At 57.4% G+C, this 18,821-nt stretch overlaps 1 protein-coding gene across 13 annotated transcripts in view; it reads left to right on the forward strand.

Annotated features, from left to right (window-relative positions):
- ZBTB16 (zinc finger and BTB domain containing 16) overlaps nt 1-18,821 on the forward strand; it is a 62,151-nt gene that overhangs the window by 24,000 nt on the left and 19,330 nt on the right. For 9 of the 13 annotated variants that reach the window (XR_008574114.1, XM_054803415.1, XM_054803421.1 and 6 more), the window contains 2 exons: nt 2,977-3,074; nt 11,427-11,513. The exons of 1 other annotated variant lie outside the window; for it this stretch is intronic. Coding sequence is in view for 11 of the 12 variants with exons in the window: in XM_054803415.1 (XP_054659390.1) it covers nt 2,977-3,074; nt 11,427-11,513 (185 nt within the window). In the remaining variant the exon portion in view is untranslated. The remainder of the gene's footprint in view (nt 1-2,976; nt 3,075-11,426; nt 11,514-18,821) is intronic. 3 more of the 13 variants (XM_054803426.1, XM_054803425.1, XM_054803416.1) reach the window with 2 other exon arrangements.

The following is an 18,821-nucleotide window of genomic DNA, read 5'->3' on the forward strand; positions in this document are numbered from 1 at the left end:
TGTAAGCATCCTCGCCGCCCCGGCAAACCTCCGCGCCAGAGCATCCTCCGGCGGTGATATCTCGCACTATCCCGGCCGGCTTCGCGTCTCCGTGTGCCTCAAGCGTCGCACAGAGCGGGAATCGCAGAGGGAGAAACCCTCTTTTAAAAGCAAGAAGGTGCTTTTTCCCGGCTGCCGCTGCTCTCCGCCCCACGAGCATCTCTTCGGCCGAGTCGCTCGTAGGGGAGCACGCAGGGTGTAATTCCAGCACCGGATCGAAATAATTGAGCCCCGCGTGTGCCTTCGCGGCAGCGTCGCCGAGAAGCGGTGGGTTTTTAGGCGTTTTATCGTCCTTAACTTCTTCTCCCCCCCCAACAACTTTAGAAGCACGTATCGATCTTTCCCCTCAGATCTTAACAGCCCGAGCAGGCGTAATACCTCGCTTACATCTGCCAGGTTTCTGTTGCAGTTTTGCAACGTCCCCTTAATCCGGCGAGCAGAAATAGAACGTTTCAATCATATTTCGCTACCGGGAAAGCGAGCAGATAAAGCGCTTTAAGACCTTGTTGAAAGGGACCGTGCGAGATGGCGAGCGATAAGATCGTCCTATAGGCAGGCGCCGGAATGGAAAACTTTTGTCGCCGCTGAAATTTGTCGGTAGAGGTATCGCAAAGAAATTACTCGCCCGGCACCTTAGAACGACGAGGAGGTTACGCGGCTCATAACGGTTCTCCGGCCCTTACGGGGGGGGCGAGAATAAATCGCTGCACCCGGGCAATTTGAATCTGACCCGGGTCGCCCCGGCTTTTGGGGATCCGGGCTGGGCGCACGGTTGGTTTTGCCGTTCTTTCCGTAGGCTTGGGCGACGCAGAGAAAGGAAGCGTGCCCTTTTCTTTCACCTCTGCCCTGCTTTAAAAAAAAAAAAAAACAAAAAACAGAAAAAGATATTCCAAGTTTTACTCGAACTAATTAACCGATCGCACTGTAATTCACCGAAAAGGCATTCGAGCCTCAAAGAGGGTGCGATGCTGGCACGGAGGAGGCTGCGCTGTCCCTCACGAAGCGGTTTAAACCCGGCGTTGGGCGCGGAAGCGAGCTCAGCCCGAGCCGGGGAAGCGTGACAGGCGCGTCCCTAATTAAAAACGCAGAACGAGAAGGTTGTCACTTATTTAGCTGACTTCTTGGCAGCAGAAGTCTGTCGGGAGGTTGGCGCTTTATTTATTTTTGCGCGGCGGATAAACCCTTTGGATTGTAAACCTCCTTGGCCTGAATTCGTGCGTGACTCTTAATCCTCCGCTATGACACAGTGAATTTAGGACAAGCCTGATTAATAATTACATTATACAGCAAAGTTGAGAGTTGAGACCAACTCCTGCTTTTTTCCTCTCCGCTCCCTTCCCGCTCCGCCGCGTTCACTCGCCGCCGAGCATCGCGGGGTCCCCTCTGCGGTCCGGCGCTGCCGTTTGGCATCCCCGCAAAAAAGCAGGACGCGGGGCGGGATGCTTTGTGCAGGAATCAGACCCTGCGCGCCGCAGGGCAGGGGAGGTTTTGGGGCTCCGGGCTCTCTGCAGCTGCGAGGGATGCTCCGGCTCGGGCTCGGTGGAGCAACAGCCGGGGCCGAGCCCTCCCGCGGGAGCGGCAGAGGGAGGAGGGTTCGGCATCCAGCCCCGGACAAGACCGTTTCTGTTTTGTCTTTGGCAACAAGGCAATAAAAATATGCTCGTCTCGTTGCAGAGCGATGATAGATGGTGGATGCGATCAGAGGTCGGCACACAGCCTTTCTCCTCAAACGCATACAAATACTTCTCTGTTTACGGCATCCGATTTTGAAACTTTGCACGTGCTCCCGTCGCGAGCCCTCCCCGGCCGTCGGTGCGGACGGCTCGCGTTCACCGAGGTGCGGCTCGCGGGCGGCAGCCGGCACGCTCACCGGGAAGCGTTTGTGACTTGGGGAGGGGGCTTACCAACGCTGCCCTCAAGCGCAGAGCTGGGCTGCTTCGTGAAAGCATCCGTTGATCGCCAGCTGACGTGGCGAAATAAAGCTGCGAGCACCCGTTTCGGGCGATGTGTGTGTGTGTGTCCGTCCCCTGGCACCGGCATGCTTGGAGCAGCAGTGGCAGTTTGGGCGGGGGGGGGCCGAGCCTTGGGATGCTCCTCCAAGGCGTGGGGGAATGGGTTTGGGAGGGGTCGCCCATGGCTGGCAACAACAGCTCGGGGAGCGAGAGAGAGATACGACGTCTGTTAAAAGTCATTTCATCCGGCGGGCAGCTCCCGCTACCCAAAGACGGGAACGTTGACCTCCCTGTGGCAAAGAGGGGGAAACAGCATGGGTTTGGCCACCGTTGGCCAAGCCCGGCATCCGCTGCCTGCGATGGCACGGGGGAGAGATGCTGCGACCGGTACCCGAACCCCACCCCTGCGTCCCCGGGACGGATGCTCGGCCCCTCGGCGGGATGGGCGATGCGGCTCTGCGGCCGCAGTCGGGAGGTTTTGCAATGCTGGCCGGGCGTAGCTGAGTTTGTGCCTCGCGGTGCCAGGAAATGGTGAGTGGCATGTTTCCTGTTTGCTAGCTGGTGGTTAGGGTTTTTGCTTGTGATTTGCGTCGTGCCGAATTGGGATGGAAATTGGGATTCGCTTAGAAATGCGTACAAACAACCTCTTAATTTTTGTACCTTTTTCAAAAGGGCTCGGTGCGTAGGGAAGGGGGTTGCCAACGCGCGCTTTGCGTTAACACTGGAGCTCGGGTTTATCGGGTTTATTAAAAGAACCCAACCGTAGCGAAGATAGCGAACGTTAAACAGGAGGAGGTCACCCCATCGGTCCCGGGGTGTCACATGGGACCGCCCGTCCGTTCCCTTCCTTTAGGGCTTCTCGAACCAGAACCGACTGCGCAGGTCGCGTGAAACTTCGGGACGTTTCCCGGCGTTATTTCGGGTAACCTTTTCCCCCCTGCGCGCGCAGGGAGGACTAACCGACCCCTTCTCCGTTCTCCCCTAGGAAGCTGCACAGCGGGATGAAGACTTACGGATGCGAGCTGTGCGGGAAGCGGTTCCTGGACAGTTTGCGGCTGCGAATGCACTTACTGGCTCACTCAGGTGGGTTGCAAGAGGGATGCTCGGGGGCAGGGGGGGGACGATGCTGTCCGTGCCTGCCCAGAGATGCTGCGGCCACGGGGCTCACGTGGCTCGTCCAGAGGAGACGCGTGCGGAGCCGGCTGTACCATTCCCAGGGCAGCACGTTGCAAACTTGTTCTCCCGGTGCCTGGTAATTTGATTTATTTAAATTTTCTTTTTTGGAGTTTGTTTTCAATTCCTTAATCGGGGAAATATTTTCCGGGATAAGCAGCTCGCAATAACAAACTGCGCGGCTGCCCGTTGTCCAGCGCCGCTCGTAGCATGAGCATCGCCTTCGCTTCCGCTCGGGTCCCGGCACCGTGTCCCTCGCGTACGGGCACCCGCCGTGGTTTCATTAGCAAAACTGCCGCAGAATTAGGCGTTCTCTGCCTAATGAATCTAACTAGCAGGTTCACATGATGCAGGCCCTTTAATTAAATAGATAGGGAAGGGCTGGAACGCTGCACTGGTGGGAAGACTTGTGCTCTGCAACTCAATGTAGGCTGATGTTCCTCTTGGGCGTGCAGCCCCTTATGCAGCCCGGGGGTGGTTTCATGTGAAAAAAAAAAACAAAAAAACCCCAAAAAATGGCAAGCGGGTACCGGACTCCTTTGCTCGAACGCAGGTGGGAGTCCTCATCCCGCTGCCTTGAGGACAAATCACTTGGGGTGGCAGGTGCTGCAGCTGCACTTGCAGGTAGCTTTGCAAGGCAGCTATTTATTTTATAAGTTTTTAATACATTTTTATCTATTTTTTTCCCCTCTGTTCTCCTATTTCTTTTCCTCCCCACTGCCCCTTGTCCGGGCCGAGGGGCACAGGGCAGACATGCGCCTTGCTGGTACCCGGGGGGGGCGGCGTGGGGCTGCCTTCCCCGCACCCCTCCTGGCCCAGCGGCGGGTTCTGCTTTTCGGGGCGTTGCAGCCGGCCCTGACCTCATCCCCACCCCACCGCTTTTCAGCATGGGTACCGGCAGGTTGCTGGGGCTGGTCCCCGGGATGCCGGCATCCCCCCTGCCCCAACACTGGGATGCAGGATGCTGGTGGTACCCAGGATGCAGGTCCCCCCCCTGACACTGGGGTGCGGGATGCTGCTGTCCCCCCACCCGGTGCTGGGGTGCAGGATGCTGATCCCCCTCTCCCTGGCGTTGGGGCGCGGGATGCTGGTTCCTTCCCCCCCCTCCAGCGCTGGCGCACGCGGCTTGTGTTTGTTATGGTCGCTTTGGCTCGCGGCCCGTCCCTGGCGGGCGGCCAGCTTTGTGGGTACAGTATGTACAGTGAACGCTGAGCCAAGCTTCTCATCGCGCAGGATTAATTTTTTTTTTTTTTTTTTTTTTTTAAATCCAGCAAGGGCGGGGGGTGGGGAGATCTCTGCCCTGCGCTCGCAAACAGCCACCGCGAATTCCAGCGCTGTTATTTATTAAAGCAGGAGACCTTTGCACCTCTCCCCTCGCCTCCCCCCGTCCGCCAACCCGGGATGAAGCGAGGTTGTGCCGGAACGGCGGCGCGAGGGCTTGCTTTCGGGGTGGCGGTGCTCCGAAGGTGGCTTGCCCCTGCGCTGATGGGCGATGTGTTTAACTGGGAGTCTGCCCCATGGGTCAGCTTGTGTGCACCCCCGGTACCCCCCCGCCCAGCCCCCAGCAACCCTTGATGCTGAAGGCAATGAATGCTGGGTTTAACGGAGGCGGGCATCTCCCGGTTCCCTAACCGAGTGTTTACGGGAGATACCCGATGGGTAAAGGCGCGTTTAAATTCAGGACCGAATCGGGGACCGGCCCTCGGGGGGCTTGGGGTGCCCCCGTGACCCCCCATGTGCTGGGCGGTGTTATCGCAGCAGCCTCGCAGGTGTAAGGTAAATACCCGGACAAATGTTTACGCTCCGATATGAAGCCCTTAATGCCGTGCAAAGCCCTTCCCTACATGCGAGGATGCTGGCGGGTGGGATGCAGGCAGCACCCCACCAGCCCCCTGCCCCGCTGGCCGCGTGGGGGATCGGGGGGGGCTTTCCCCCCACCCAAACGCATCGCTGCAGGGAGGGGAGGGGAGAAAGCACCCGGGTCCCATTGGGCGGTGGGACGGGCAGGGTGGGGGCCACGGCGTCCCCGGTCCCCTCGCCCCCCGGCCGGTACCCGCGGCGGCTCCCTGGGGACGCCTCCGCCCCCCCCGGCTGGCCGGCGTCCCGCGCTCGGTCCCGGGTGATGTCAGCGGCCTGCCGGCAGGTCTGGATGTTCTGCCAGCGTTCCCGCGTTTATGATCATCCGCAGATGTGCATCCAAGAACACACTGTACCCACAGCAGAAATTAATGCAGGCTTGACTGCCGGCCAAGCCGCGCACACGGGGGAGAGGAAGAAAGAAAACAAAAACTGTTTAATGCTGTTTATAAATTATACACTGGCTGATGAAAAATACATTTCTCTCGGCACCCCCTCCCCTCCCCGTCCTCTCCGCCTCGAGAGCCTGAGCTGAGACCAGAAGAATACGGTTTGCTTTTGAGCTCCTGTTCTGGCTGCGTTCCTGCACCCGGCCGCTGGGTCCAAGCCAGCTGCTTTCCAACCCCCCAAACCCCCTTACCTGATGAAATATATTTATTTTTCACCCGCCGCCTCTCCCCGCTCCCCTCTTCCACCCCCTCTCCCCCTCTTTATTGAAGGTGGGGTGCGGACCGAGGCGCTCCCCGTACCGAGCGCGTCCGGCGCGCGTCCGTCTGCGTTATTGCCGCCGAAACGTACGCGGCCATCGCCGCCCGCCCGCTTCCCCCGGCTTGCTGCTGGGTGGGGGAAACTTCCCAAAGTTCCCCCGAGGTCGCGGTGCTGGACACCCCCCTCTCTGGGTTTGGAGGGGGGGGGTAAATGGGGCGAGAGCCCCCATCCTTCCCCATCCCTCCCCATGCTACCGCTAGCCATTTACGCAGCTTTGGCACAGGGGTTTGGTTGTGGGTTTTTTTGGTGGGGTTTTTTTTTTTGGTTTTTTCATTGTTTTTTTTTATTTAATACCGCTAATGTTTATCATTTGCCCAACAGGCTTGACAGATTTTGTTTCCTGTCGAGCGTCGCGGCTGCGAAGCCCCCCCCTCGGTTGCCAAGGAGCCGCCTCCCCGCACCGTCACGGGCTGATTTGGTATTCCGTACGGCGCCCCGCCGCATTTCTGTATGCAAGACAAAGTGTTTTGATGGAGGACGATTGCAGGAGTGTCTGGAGGCTGTTTGGAGTTTTATGGGCTGTGCAGTACGCTCCGTGCTCGCTCGCTCGCCGCGCGGGGCTGCCGGGGCTTTGGATGGGGTCTGTCGTTTTTTCCCCTGCCGAGAGGAGGCTGCCGGAGAGAGCAGCGCTTGCAGGGTGGAGGAAAAGGGGGAATTACGTAAGAACCTGCCTGGTTTTAGCTCCTGAGCTAAAAATCTGGAAAATTTTTTTTTTTTTTTAATTTTTTTTGTTTTTAATATGAAAACGCCCCCCCCCCACTCCACCCGCCGCCACGCGGCGTGGGAGTCGGTGGCGCCGGCTGGCAAAGGTTGGGCGCTGACGTTGGCGGTGGCTCTGCCCCCCACCCCGTCGCCCGAGCCCCCGCTCCGTCGTTGCAGGTGCTTTCCCAATCCTCTCCGGTGCGGCCGGTGAGATGCTCTGGCAGCATCCTTCCCGCGAGGGCCGCCCGTGGTCCGGGCTCGCTCGGCCGGGAGAACCACCGAACCCCCCGGCGTTGCCCCCCTGCTCCGCACCGGGGGGGTGATGGCGAAGCGGCGTGGGCTCGTCCGATCTGCCGGCTTCGGCTGGTGTCCGCGTCCCTCCTTACCTTCTAAAGCCTGCGCCTGGCTTTTTTTTTTTTTTTTCTTATATTCAATTATTGCCTTTTGATGGCACTTTTGGGGGGGAAAAAAAAGGGAGGTGAAGCCGTTTGCTTCTCTAAACCCCAGCCTGCTCTGCAGCTCTGGCTTTTGGGTTTTTTTTTTTCTTTTTTTTTTTTTTTGGCCCTTCTTGGGTTTCTCCGATATATTTTCTTTTTCGTGCAGAGATTTTCACGACTGTCTCTTCCACTTGGGTGAAACAGGGGAGAAGGGAAATAATAATAATAATAATAATGATAACAGCAATAATAAAAATCAAAAAGCGGCTTGATGTGGGCAAAAGAAGAAAACAAGAGAATGGGGTAGAGAACAGGCTAAATTTAAAATTGTAATTGGCTGACTTCCACAGGCTTGCGGGTGTTTTAATGACTCATAATAACTTCATTTAAAACCAGCTGAGCAGAAAATAGATTGGAGAGGAGCCTCAGGCCATTATGGATTTGGTTTTTTTTGTTGTTTTTTTTTTTTTTTTTGACAAGCTCTGTTTTCGGCAGCCAGGAAGGCACTCGCAGAGGGCTCGGCTGCTTCGCTCTCCCGAGTTGGTGGTCTGCCCGACAGAGATTGTATAGAAAGCAGGGCTGGCTCTTCTTGGGTTTTTTTTTTTTTTTTCTCCTTTTCTTTTTTTTTTCCTTTTTTTTCCTCTGATTAAAAATAGATGCCTTGAGGTATTATTTTAGCATCACTGTGGTTTGGTGCTTTTTTTTTCTTTGCACTTTTGATGTGGTAAATGGAACATAAATAAAATTGTTTTTGAAATTACTGAATTAATTAGGTAGTAAAGCGACGACAGTGCATAAATTTACTTGGCAATTTTTTTTTTAATCCATATTTCCCTCCCCCCCTCCACCTTCTTGCCAATTACAGCCTGTTAATAATATATAATCCCAAATTTTCACTAATCCCCTGTGCCGGAGGAGGGAGGGAGGGGAATAGCTGTCGCATCGTACTGGCGGGGCTGTCCTGCCGAAACCGTGGTGGGGAAGGACCGGGGCGTTGCCACCGCCAGCCCGTCCTCCCCCACCGCCCTCCTCCTTGCGAGGCCACGGGAAATCACCGATTTCCCATCCTCCTCCTCCTCCATCCTCCAGAGGATGGATGCTCCCAGCTCCTCTCTTTTCCTTTTCTCCTTAATTTTTTTTTTTTCCCCTGGCCTACAGTTTGTGTTTTCGGAGCGCCTCTTGGCCCCGTGAAAAGTTTCACCTCGCAGCCGGGGATGGGCACACGGGTGCTGGAAAAATGGTGGTTTAGCAAGCTGAGCTCACGGGGATGCTCGCTGGGGGTGCGCACTGGGATGATGCTCACTGGGGATGCTCACTGGGATGCGCTACCGGGGTGATGCTCACAGGGATACGCACCAGGATGCGCACTGGGATGATGCTCGTGGGGATGCTCACTGGGATGCGCTACCGGGGTGATGCTCACGGGGATACGCACCAGGATGCGCACCAGGGTGATGCTCGTGGGGATGCTCACCAGGATGCACACCAGGATGGTGCTCGCCGTGACCCTTTCGAGCATCCCGCTTCCGAGAGCTGCTTTAAACCCCGGCGCTGTCGCCCGTCCTGGCCAGCGTGGGGCTGTCCCCTTGCATTCGGGAAATTAAATAAGCCCGAGGCCTGCCCCTCCTCATCGCTATGCTTTGGGGGGCACCGCGGTCCCCGGACAGCGCTGACCTTGCCGAGGGGGGATTGACACGGACGCGCCGGCGATGACTGTGCAGATAGCGCTGGACGGAAAAAAACGTCGGCTCCTGGTCCGTTCGCTCTCGCTGCGGGGACCTTTATTAGGCAGGAGCTATAAATTCGCTCGCATGGATATAAATGTACGGCGGGGAGGTCGGTGCCAACCGCGGGGCTTGCGCCGAAACGCGGCTGGTACTTGGCAGCACGCGGAGTCCCGTCCCGTCGGGAAGATCATCCGGAGATATCTATATACCGTAGGCGATACGAGGCGCTCGCTGAAAATATCCTCCCCGAACTTGTGTTGTGTACGTTTGGAGAGGGCAATCGTTTCGATGGGGGGCATTTAAAGCACGGGGCGGGGGGGGGGCTGGGGGGAAAGGCGAGAGGGAGAGAAGAAAGCCCCGACGCAGGCTCAGGATGCGCTGCCTTCAGATACGTCCCGCTCCCTTTAATAACAAACATCGAGCTGCGCTGGGTGGTTTTTTTTTTTTCTGAGCCCTGTTATAATAAGCTCAGATGTTGGATGACATTTTTGCCGGTGACTCACATAGTAAAATTAACCTTGAACTATTTACATATTCAATCGCCGCCCTCCCTCCTCCTCCTCCTCCTCCTCCTCCTCCTCCCCCCCCCCTCTCCGCGAGCGTGTGTACATTACAGGAATCCTGGCTCCGTATCAGTTTTTGTTTTGCTGATGAGAGAGAAAAAAAAAAAAATTAAAAAAAAAATTCCCCCGCCTGGAGTACACATCTACTTGAGGGAAAGAACACGCAGTCCTGGCCTTTGGAAATTGGCAGGCGGCGTGCTGTTCCCGCGCTGATAAGAGGTACTGTAAATAAAACTGTACGGCAGCGCCTGCTGTAAAATGCCCCGCGTCTGTACTCATTGTTCTGACAGCTCCGGCTTTTTTTGGGTCCGCTGTTTTGGTACACGCTGTGCTTCCTTATGTAAGCGAGCGCGCCCAGCTCCTCCCGGCGTTCGCCCTGTTTATTTTTCGCCTCGCCAGGAATTTTTTCTGCCCCCCACCCCACCACCACCCCCCGGGCCAGATGCTGGCCGCCTTCGCCTTTCCTCGCCGTGCCTCCGCAGGGCGGCTCTGCGGGCTCCCGCTGCCCCCCGGCCCCGGATCGGTTCTCGGGGGGCACGGAGCAGCAGTGCGTGCGTGTGTGCTCCCTATGTTGAAAAGAGGGGGGGGGGGAAAGCAAACCCCGTGTTTTGGCACATCCCAGCCCCCCAGCTCGGCCGGAGCACGGGACCCCCGGCGTCGCGGCGGAGGTCGGTGGGGCGGGGGGGGACGCGAGCGCCGGGGGGCTGCTCTGCCCGGGGGGGGGGACCTGTTGCTGCAGCATCCTCACAGATGACGCTTCTCGGCGGTGGGGCCGGGAGAGCTTCGAGTGGCGATGGAGAGTCATTGCCTTGGCAACTGCCGGCTGCGCATCACCCGCGCCGGCGTGCCGGGCGGAGGGCAGCCCGCGGCTCCCGCCCTATCGATCCCCGTCCCCTCCTTGTTCCGGCAGCTTCTCCCCATCCCGGAGGAGGTCTCACCGCTCTTTTACGCCGCGCTCCTCTGCCGCCGGCAGCACCTGCATCCCCAAAAGCGTCCCGGGCGCGCACCCTTTGGCTGGCAGCACGTGCACACGGAGCCGCCCTGCTGCCCCCCTCGCGTCGCCCCCCAAATCCCCCTTTCCTATTTTTTTTTTTTCCTTTTTTTTTTTTTCTCCCTGTATTTATCCCTTCGCGAGCGGCCATGTGGCCCGTGCACACTCGGGTTGTTTTGAATGCAAACTTGACATCGCGGCGAGGGTGGCGGAGAACAACATATGCACAGTAAACAGGCAGACTGTCGTATTGATTAACAGATGAGACCTCTATTATCGATCAGCGCTTGGCGAGAAAATTTATCACTTTTAATTTCGCCGCTGCCAAATATTTCTGCCCGCGAGCCAGCCGTTACCGAGACAATTTAAAGGCGAAGGAATTCTCTTTTTAATGCGTCTGGTGATACCTCCCTCTCTCCCCCGTCACCTTTTCCTTACGCCTTTCTCCGAACCCCACCCTGACGGTGGGGTGGGGGCACGGGAAGGGGATGGGGTGGGATGGGAGATGCTGTCTGGACCCCTGGAAATGGGTGGCACAGCTGCGATGCCCCCCCATCCCCCTCGAAGGCCGCTCTGTCACGCTCAGCTCCTCGCAACAGATGCATCAAACCTCGAAATATAAGAAACGGGTGCGCAGCTTTGTCCCGGCGGCGATGCTTTGGACGTGGTGTGTATCGTTAATCTGTTTTTATCCGGACGTTACTTATCTGCTGCTGGGCCATCCGGGTTGGTTTTTTTTTTTCCCTCGCCCGATCTAGCAGCACGTGTCAACGGGGGGTTTTTAAGAATTCCCCCCGATACCACATCTCTCGCCAACAGTCGAAGAGTTTCTCGCTCGGTCGCACCGTTGCAGCCACCTCTCTGACCAGATGCGTCCTCGGGTCCCGGCAACGGTGGCCGTGATGGGAAGGGGCAGGAAACCGATGGCAATTAGATCGGTTGCAACGCTAATGAAACGCATTGATGTTTAATGATTTATTTTTATTTAAAGAAAAAAAAAAAAAACAACCACCAACCTCAAATGTTTAATTTCTTCCTGGCAAGCAGCTCTTTATCCCGTGTTGGGTTGGTAGGTGCAAGGAACGGGACCGCGGGGTGAAGCGAGGCGCTGCTGTTTGTGCCCCCGTCGCACGGGTCCTGCGGTTCGAACGGTACCGGCAGCCGCAGCCGCGTCCCCCATCCCTCGAATAACCCTCCTCTCCCTTTTCTCTCCCCAGCGGGTGCCAAAGCCCTGGTCTGCGATCAGTGCGGCGCCCAGTTCTCGAAGGAGGATGCCCTGGAGACGCACAGGCAGACGCACACCGGTACGTGGTCCTCCCTTTCCCCTTCCCACCCTTAAACCCAAGTCTAAGGTTTAGGCTGCCTTCGTAACTTTTTGCCCAAGGGATTGATTAACCCTTTGCGGTTCCCGCTTCGGACCTGCCCGGGCTCGTTGCCGGACTTTAATTTCACGAAGGTAAGTCGGCCGCGTTCTCTCTTCATTGCCGACGGGTTTGCGCCCGGCGTTTGCAGGGGAAACCTCCCCGAATGGCTTTTGGGTCGGGACGCTTGCTGCTGGCTGATTTTGGGCCCGTTTTTGCCGAGCTCGCGAGAGCGATGGCGGTGGAAGGAGGAGCGCGACCTCTGCGCCCTTGCACTGCTCACTGACCGCCCTCAAAGCCACGCACGCCGAAATTTGCCCGGCGTGCCAGCGCTTGGCCACCGTTTAAGAGAAGCTTCCCGAGGGATAAATACCCCGCCGAGGACCGTGCGGACGCTCTGGAGCCTACGAGCGATAAGCTACGAATGGTTTGCGAATCCCAGCCTACGCCGGTAGCTGCGTTTCTCAAAGTGTTTATAGGGATAACCGCCTTGCGTCTGGAGCTCTGGTGCGCGCACGCAAGCGTCTGCCGGACGGTCGGACCGCAGCTGCTCGTAGGAAGGGATGCTTTGGGACCTGGGACCCAAGGATGGGGTTTCGTGGAGGGTCGGACCCAAAAAAAGCCTCTTTCCCCCCGTGCTTGCGCAGGTTTAAAACCCTGACCCCAGCCCCTCTTTTGCTAAAACGCACCGGTAATGAGGCACCGGTCCGCACGGCGCCGTCGCGTTTATCGCTCGGCATTAACGTACGCGCGCGGGGAACGATGGCACAGCAAGCGCGTGGTAATTTCTTCCCTCTGCGAGCAAAACACCGGCCCTTTCCGAACGGCTCTCGGCAGCTGGCTTCGCTCCCCGGCCCTTCGGCGTAGCCGCCGTCAGGGAGCACAAGGAGCTCTTTATGTGTCCTGCAAAAGCCACCTTGCTCAGGAAGGGTTTGCGGCGGGGCGGTCCCAGGCGGAGCCTGTTAAACCCCCCAAAAACAGGCTGGAGCCGGGGGGAAAGCGCCCGTTCCTCCCCGCGCTGTATCGGGGGCGGTTTGACTGAGCGCAGGCTCTCCTTTCAGTGCCGAAAACCCCGGTAAATGCCGGTAACGGCCGAGTTTGTGCTCGGCGGCGGCACGGGGAGCCCGGCTGGTGTCACGCCGGGGGGTCGAGGACCCGACCGGCGACGCAAAGCGCTGCGTCACCAGGCGGGAATAACTCCGGCCGTCATCCGATCTGGGAGCCGTGCTGGCCGATCGCTGGTTCGTAAATCGTAGTGTAATTGCTCGCCTTATCCAAAGTCGTACGGCTGGAAGGCCAGGCTTTACAGATCGGGGTCTTTTTAAAAATGAAAAAAAATGAATAACGCATACCGTAGGTTAAGGAGAAGGAAAAGGACAAGCAACCCGAACAAAGCAGCAAACAGCGGCCAGCTCCCCGTCTCCTTCTCTTTCCCGGACCCCTCGAGCATCCCGGGGCAGTCGGTGGGACCCCGGCTCCCCTCGGTACCCAGGTCTCCGTAGCCCCGGGTGCGACATCAGGAGCGGACACCGTTGAGCATCTATCTAACGAACGCCCGCGTCCAAAACCATCCCTTTGGTTGCCGAAACCGGAGGGGCCGTGCCGTGCCAAAGCTCAAAGGGCGACAGGGAAACGGAGCGCGGGGGACACGGTGACCCCGGGTGGAGCGGGTTTATCGTCCCCGGCTGTAAACACGGGCAGCTCAGTTACACGTTGGAGAGGGGCTGGATGGCCGGGGCAGCCGAAATGAATCGCTTCCTCTCCTCGGGTAGCACGCGGAGCGCCCTGCCCTGGCACGGAAAGCATCCCTCCCCTAATTATAGCCGCCGCTATAATTAACCCCCTTCCCAAATAACGGCATCTTCCAGAAAGGATTTTTTTACTGGGGGGGGTGTTGTCCTCCCTTCGCCCTTAGCAGTGGTAAAAGGGCTGCCAACCTTCCAGGCAAAAAAAAAAAAAAACAGCCCTTTTCGGTAGGTGCCTTCGAGGGTGGCCTCAAAAATTGCACAGGGCGTCTGGTACGGGCTCAAAAACGCGGTGTTTAGCGGCGGATGCAGGACCTGTCTGCAGGTGGTCGCCACTTGTCCGGATGACCCACAGCTTGAGAGTTTTTCTGCAATGGATGGCCAAGATCGAGGGTTCTTGGGGCTGTTTCTCAGGTCAGGACCCAGGACACCCCTTTCTTTCAATATTTTTTTTTTCTTTTTTTTTTTTTCTTTTTTTCCCCATCGCCCTCACTGGCTCCTCCGAATGACAGTGCAAAACACGAAGCCAGCATCAAGCACTGCCTGTCTCTTACGGTAGAAAAGCTACGCCCTGCTTTCCAACAGGAGGTAAAAAATAATCATGAATTTAGGGGGGAGGAAAAAAAGAAAAAAACCCAACCCGGAGTTTCTGCTTGTAAACACAGAGCCGGCTGTGTACAGGACTGAGACGCCCTCTCCGGGTGTTCACTGTCCTTGGCCCCCGTCCCGCGGCAATAGGAAAAGCAGCAACTGTTTTGGCTCATCTTCCGGCAGCGCGAGCTCGGTGCCGAGCCGGGGGGGGGGGGAGTGGAGAGCGTGGAAAATTCCTTACCCTTCTCCTAAAACGCAGAGGAAAAACCGAAACGCGTTGAGAAGGCAGCCCGAGCACGTACCCCCCCAGCAAGCGCCGGCGGGGCGCGGGATGCTCGCGTGGCCAGCGTTCGCGCTAACAGGGCGCGGGCTCGCCGCCGACTTTTTTATAAATATCAGAGGTGACTCGTCTAGAATTTCCCCCCCCCCCGCGCCGTGCGCCGAGGCAATTAACGCGGGCGAGTGTGTCCGCGCTGGGCAGCCGGCGTCGGTCCGCGGGCCAGCGCGGATTTACTCCTGACCCAATTTCACGTGGGCACGCTCCGTGCCTAATACAGGCTGTGTTTTCTTCGGCGCGTAGTTGGCTTTTTGATTTGTGGGGTCGGCGTGCCCCCGGCCGCTCTGCGGAGGATGCGCGGGAGACTTCGCCATCCCCTGCGAGCATCCCCCGGCTCGGGGCGCGGAAAGGAGTTAAGAAAAGGAACGTGTAACTGAAAATTGAAAAGCTATAAATCTCCACGCCCCCCCTGCCCCCCCCCCCTTTTCCCCCCCTTTTTTTCCTTTTTTTTTTTTTTTTTTTTTGCTGGGATGTTGGTAGCGTTTTGATTTAATAGTTGGCCAAACACAAGGGTCTATTTTATTCAGAGTTTACAGGCCTCAGGGCTGTTATTCCTCCAAATTTAATAGCATTGAAATTGCAGGGTTGGCGATAATTTGCCTATCACTTTCTGCTCTCCCATTGATGTTTATTGTCAGCGGGATGGAATCTCAATCCGATTCACTTAGATAACATGTCTGTTAAACATTTAGATAATTGTGCCATCATTAACTTGTCACATTATTTTAGAGATTCAAAACAGTCGTGCGGTATAAGCGGAGGTACAAAGGGAGGAAAATCCAGCGCACGAGAGCAAGAACCCGGGAGGCAAGGCGTCGGTGGCCGAGGGATGCCCCCGCGCTGGATCCTACGGACGGTGTCGCCCAGCGGCTGCTCGGGAAGCTCAGCCTTCCTCTCTCACTTTGCAGGGCTTCCGCTGCTTTTTTCCCTACCCCCCCCTCAAAAAAAAAAAAAAAAAAAAAAATTCTGCTCCCCTTCGACAGGCATGCCGAGATCCACAGTGACTTTTTTTTTTTGTTAAAATGCCGGAGCATTTGGTGTTTTCCTGTTCGAGAGCATCCCAGGAACCCCGTCAGGGGCTTGGGTTGGCGAGGGGGATGCGTGGGAGCCTGGAGGAGGAGGGGACCGTGCCAGAGCTGCGCCGACGCACGCCGTCTCTCTCTTTGCGACAAATTTGCGCTTCGTCCAGTTAATTACGTATTTGACTAATCTCCTTTCTGTTGCTTCGCTTTCTCTGCCTCAGAACGGTACCCGCCTAAAAACCGCTGGTGACGCTACAGACGTACGTCACGCTACTCCTTTTGGTGTTGGAAACTGAGGATTTTAAGCAAGCAGAACACGAGGCGCGGGTTTGGTGACGCGAGCCATAAATGACGTCGAAACGTAAATTCCGTTTGCCTCGCGCTCGGCGTGGCGCTTCCTTACCGAAACCGACCCGGCGTCTTCCCGGGCTGCCCATGAGTTTTCGGCTGACCGTTTCACGGGACTCCTGAGAGTTTTCAGAGAGCGGCTCAATGAGGCTTTGGGGGGAAATACCACCGGATAGCGTTTTTCTTCCGTAGCTAGAGATAACGCGCTGTTGTATTAAGTACGCTTAGAGGCAATTATCCCTCCCGTGCTCGCTTCGGTTCCCCGGTCCCAGCTGGGGGAGGGAGCGCCGGTGACGCTGCGCGGCGATGCCCAGGCGACGCTTTGCAGGTTTTTCTGTCGGTCGTGATCGTGGATTTTGGATGCTTGGGTATGGAGGCTTCAGTAGCGACTGACGGCGCGAAACGCCGACAGCAAAAGAGGTTTTCGTGGCTGCTCGCGACGTCTTCGGCTACGGGCGTCCGACTGGCGCGGCCTCTCCTGTGCCTCCCAGCTCGCGGCCCACGTGCTCTTCCCATGCGAGGCGGCGTCTTCGAAGGAAAGCGCTTTTTGCAAACGTTTATTTCCGTAAAAGCGAGGGTTGGGACAGCCGCGCTTCCCATCGGAAGCCTCCGTCGTTCGGGACCGCAACACGCGGTGCAAGCGGCCGTGCCGCGGCCATTGGCTCGCACACCCCCCCACCGCCTCCGAGCGTGGCCACGGCACGCCAGGAGCTCGCCGGCAAGCGCGTGGAGCGGCGTCACCTCGTTAGCACCGTCCCCCGGCTTCTGTGGGGTTTCGGGTCCGGGGCGGGGGGGGGCCACAGCACAGAGCCCCTTTGTCTGACAGTAATGTCCTGTGACAGCGCCTGAAATCCGAGTCCCGGCGCGCATTCCTGAAACGGGGAATCTCCCAGCCTCCCAAACCACGGCTGCTTGCTTTATTTTTTTTTTTTTTTTTTTTTCCCTCCTTCCCTCTTCTTTTCCCCCGCCACCTTTACAGCAAACAGCGGCAAAAATTCCCCCGTGCTTCAAGGTGGGCTCATCGGGAAGCGCGACGAGGTCGGGCTTCGTGCAAGCGGGTGGATTTCCCGAAAGCTAAGCCGGGAGCTGGAAACGTGGCGGGCCCGCACGCCCGCGTCCCAAAGCAGCAGCCGATGGCCGGCCTTTAATTTTCCTGTGCAAATACTATTTAAAGCGCGATGAGAAAAGCCCTCTCGCTAAGCTACGGAGAAATCTTTCTTGTCCTTTAATTCTAGATGAAGGGGATTAGTGTGAACATATTTAACCTCTGACCCGCGGACAAAAGCATTATCAAATTTAGTTGCCGAGCAGCTCCCCGTTTAACCGAACCAGCGCAGTATCTCAGCAATTTATGTATTTTTTTATTTCTTCCTCCCTTTGAAAGCTTTAACCTCTGTCGTTGCCCCCGGAGCACGGGGCGGGGGGAACCGGGCAGCCCCTCGGGCTCGTCCAGGCCGCCCCGCCGTGAGGGAAACCAGCGTGGCTTCAAAAAGCGAGTGAAACCCCCCCCCCAAAAAAAAAAGCAAATCTGGTTTCTTCCCACCCTCCTTGGCGTTGGCCGCAGGTCTGCCTGAAAGGGCTCGGAGGATGCTGCGGAGCACGGAGGGATGCCTCTCGTACCACTTGGCTCCTCGTTTTGCTCTGTAGCGGGAAAGGAAAGGAAAAAAGGAAAGCTGGGCTGCCGGCCGGCGAGTTTCGGGGATGCCGGGCGCTGCCACGGCTTTATAAACTGGGGACGAAACGCGGGGCGAGGAGGCGGCCGGGGTCTCCTGGTCCGGCGGAGGAATGCCGAGAGGGGCCTCCCGTCAGGAGCCGGTGTCCGTTTACAGTGCATCTCTCATAAACCCGGCGGCGGGGGCGAGGGCAGGGGGACCGGCCCTCCTGGTATGTGATTGATTATCTGGTATTTATGCCATTGAGGACTTTTCAGCGGCTCGGGGTCAGGGGGTCATCTCATGTGTCTTGCTGCAAATCCGCTTCCTTTTGTACAGTGCGGGCTGGGTGAGCAGACACACAAAAACAGCTTTTTCTTTTCCTTGGGAAAAAGGGGAGGGGGGCGGGCTGGTGTCAATGAATTTTTTTTTTTCAGCCTTTCCTGAATAGTGTCCTTTTTAATTCCAAAGAACTTTTAATTAAAAGTAGCAGGAAAGTTCATCTCGACAAGGTTTAACTTACCTTAGCAGTTACTTTTGTCCCCCGGGATTCGCGTCTCCCCGCTTTACCAGAATAAAACCCACGCAAAATGGGGGAGAGCCCGCTCTCGGGACCGTTTTGCGTCTCCCCGCGTTTACCGAGAGGGCCTTTTCATCTTTTCTCTCTCTTTTTTTTTTTTTAAATGACGGGGGCGCAGGAATAACAAGCGGACACCGCGAATCCCGGCTTCGTGCCTGGCGGCAACCGGTCGCTCCGCTGACCGTGCCTGGCCGCCCGCGCCACCAAAAGGGTCCTTTCATCGGCTGGGACGCAAACTGGGGCTCCCCGGCATCTCCTTGGGGGCTGGAGGATGCCAGAGCGGTACCACCCCAGCCGGGAGAGATCCAGGGAGCGGGCGAGCTCCATGCCGGGCGGGACGATGGCGATGGCAGCGGTGACGCTGGTCTCGCGTGGGGTGGGATGCCGCAGCCCCGTAGGCGAGCGCGGGGGCACCACCATGGAGGGTAGGACGTTGACCGGGGATGCAGTCTGCTGTCCCCTAAAACCCTCCCGGGCAGGGAAGAGCGCGCACCCACCCCGATGGGCCAGTTGGAAGAGGCTGGCTGGGGTGGGGGGGGATGATTCTTTGGCCAAAAAGAGATGGGGGGCGGCTCTCGGTGGACCAGCGACACTGGCGAGGGCTTTGTCTCCTCGCTCGAGCTCTTTGTTTGACGACGGAGCCGTTTCTAACACGTTCGTTTAACCGTCACTGGGAAAGCAACAGGGAAAATAACGCTAGGTATTTTCGACGGAAAGTCAAATTATTTTTTCAGCTGGTTTCACTCCAAATTCCGATTGGGAAGAGGAAATTTGGGAAGCCGGCACGGTGACGGTGGGTAAGCGAGTAGGTGGCGGCTTCCCCTCCAATGGGGCGGCCAGAAACGCCACCGCGATTTGCCTCCGTTCGCCCCAGGGAACGCGCTCGTCCTCAGGAAGGGCAGGGATGGATCCGCAAGGCACGTCCTCCTCGGGAATAGCGGGGATGGATCCAGGATTCCTCGGGATGGAGAGCGCT

The sequence above is a fragment of the Grus americana genome, chromosome 24, assembly GCF_028858705.1.
Source record: "Grus americana isolate bGruAme1 chromosome 24, bGruAme1.mat, whole genome shotgun sequence".
Classification (NCBI taxonomy): domain Eukaryota; kingdom Metazoa; phylum Chordata; class Aves; order Gruiformes; family Gruidae; genus Grus; species Grus americana.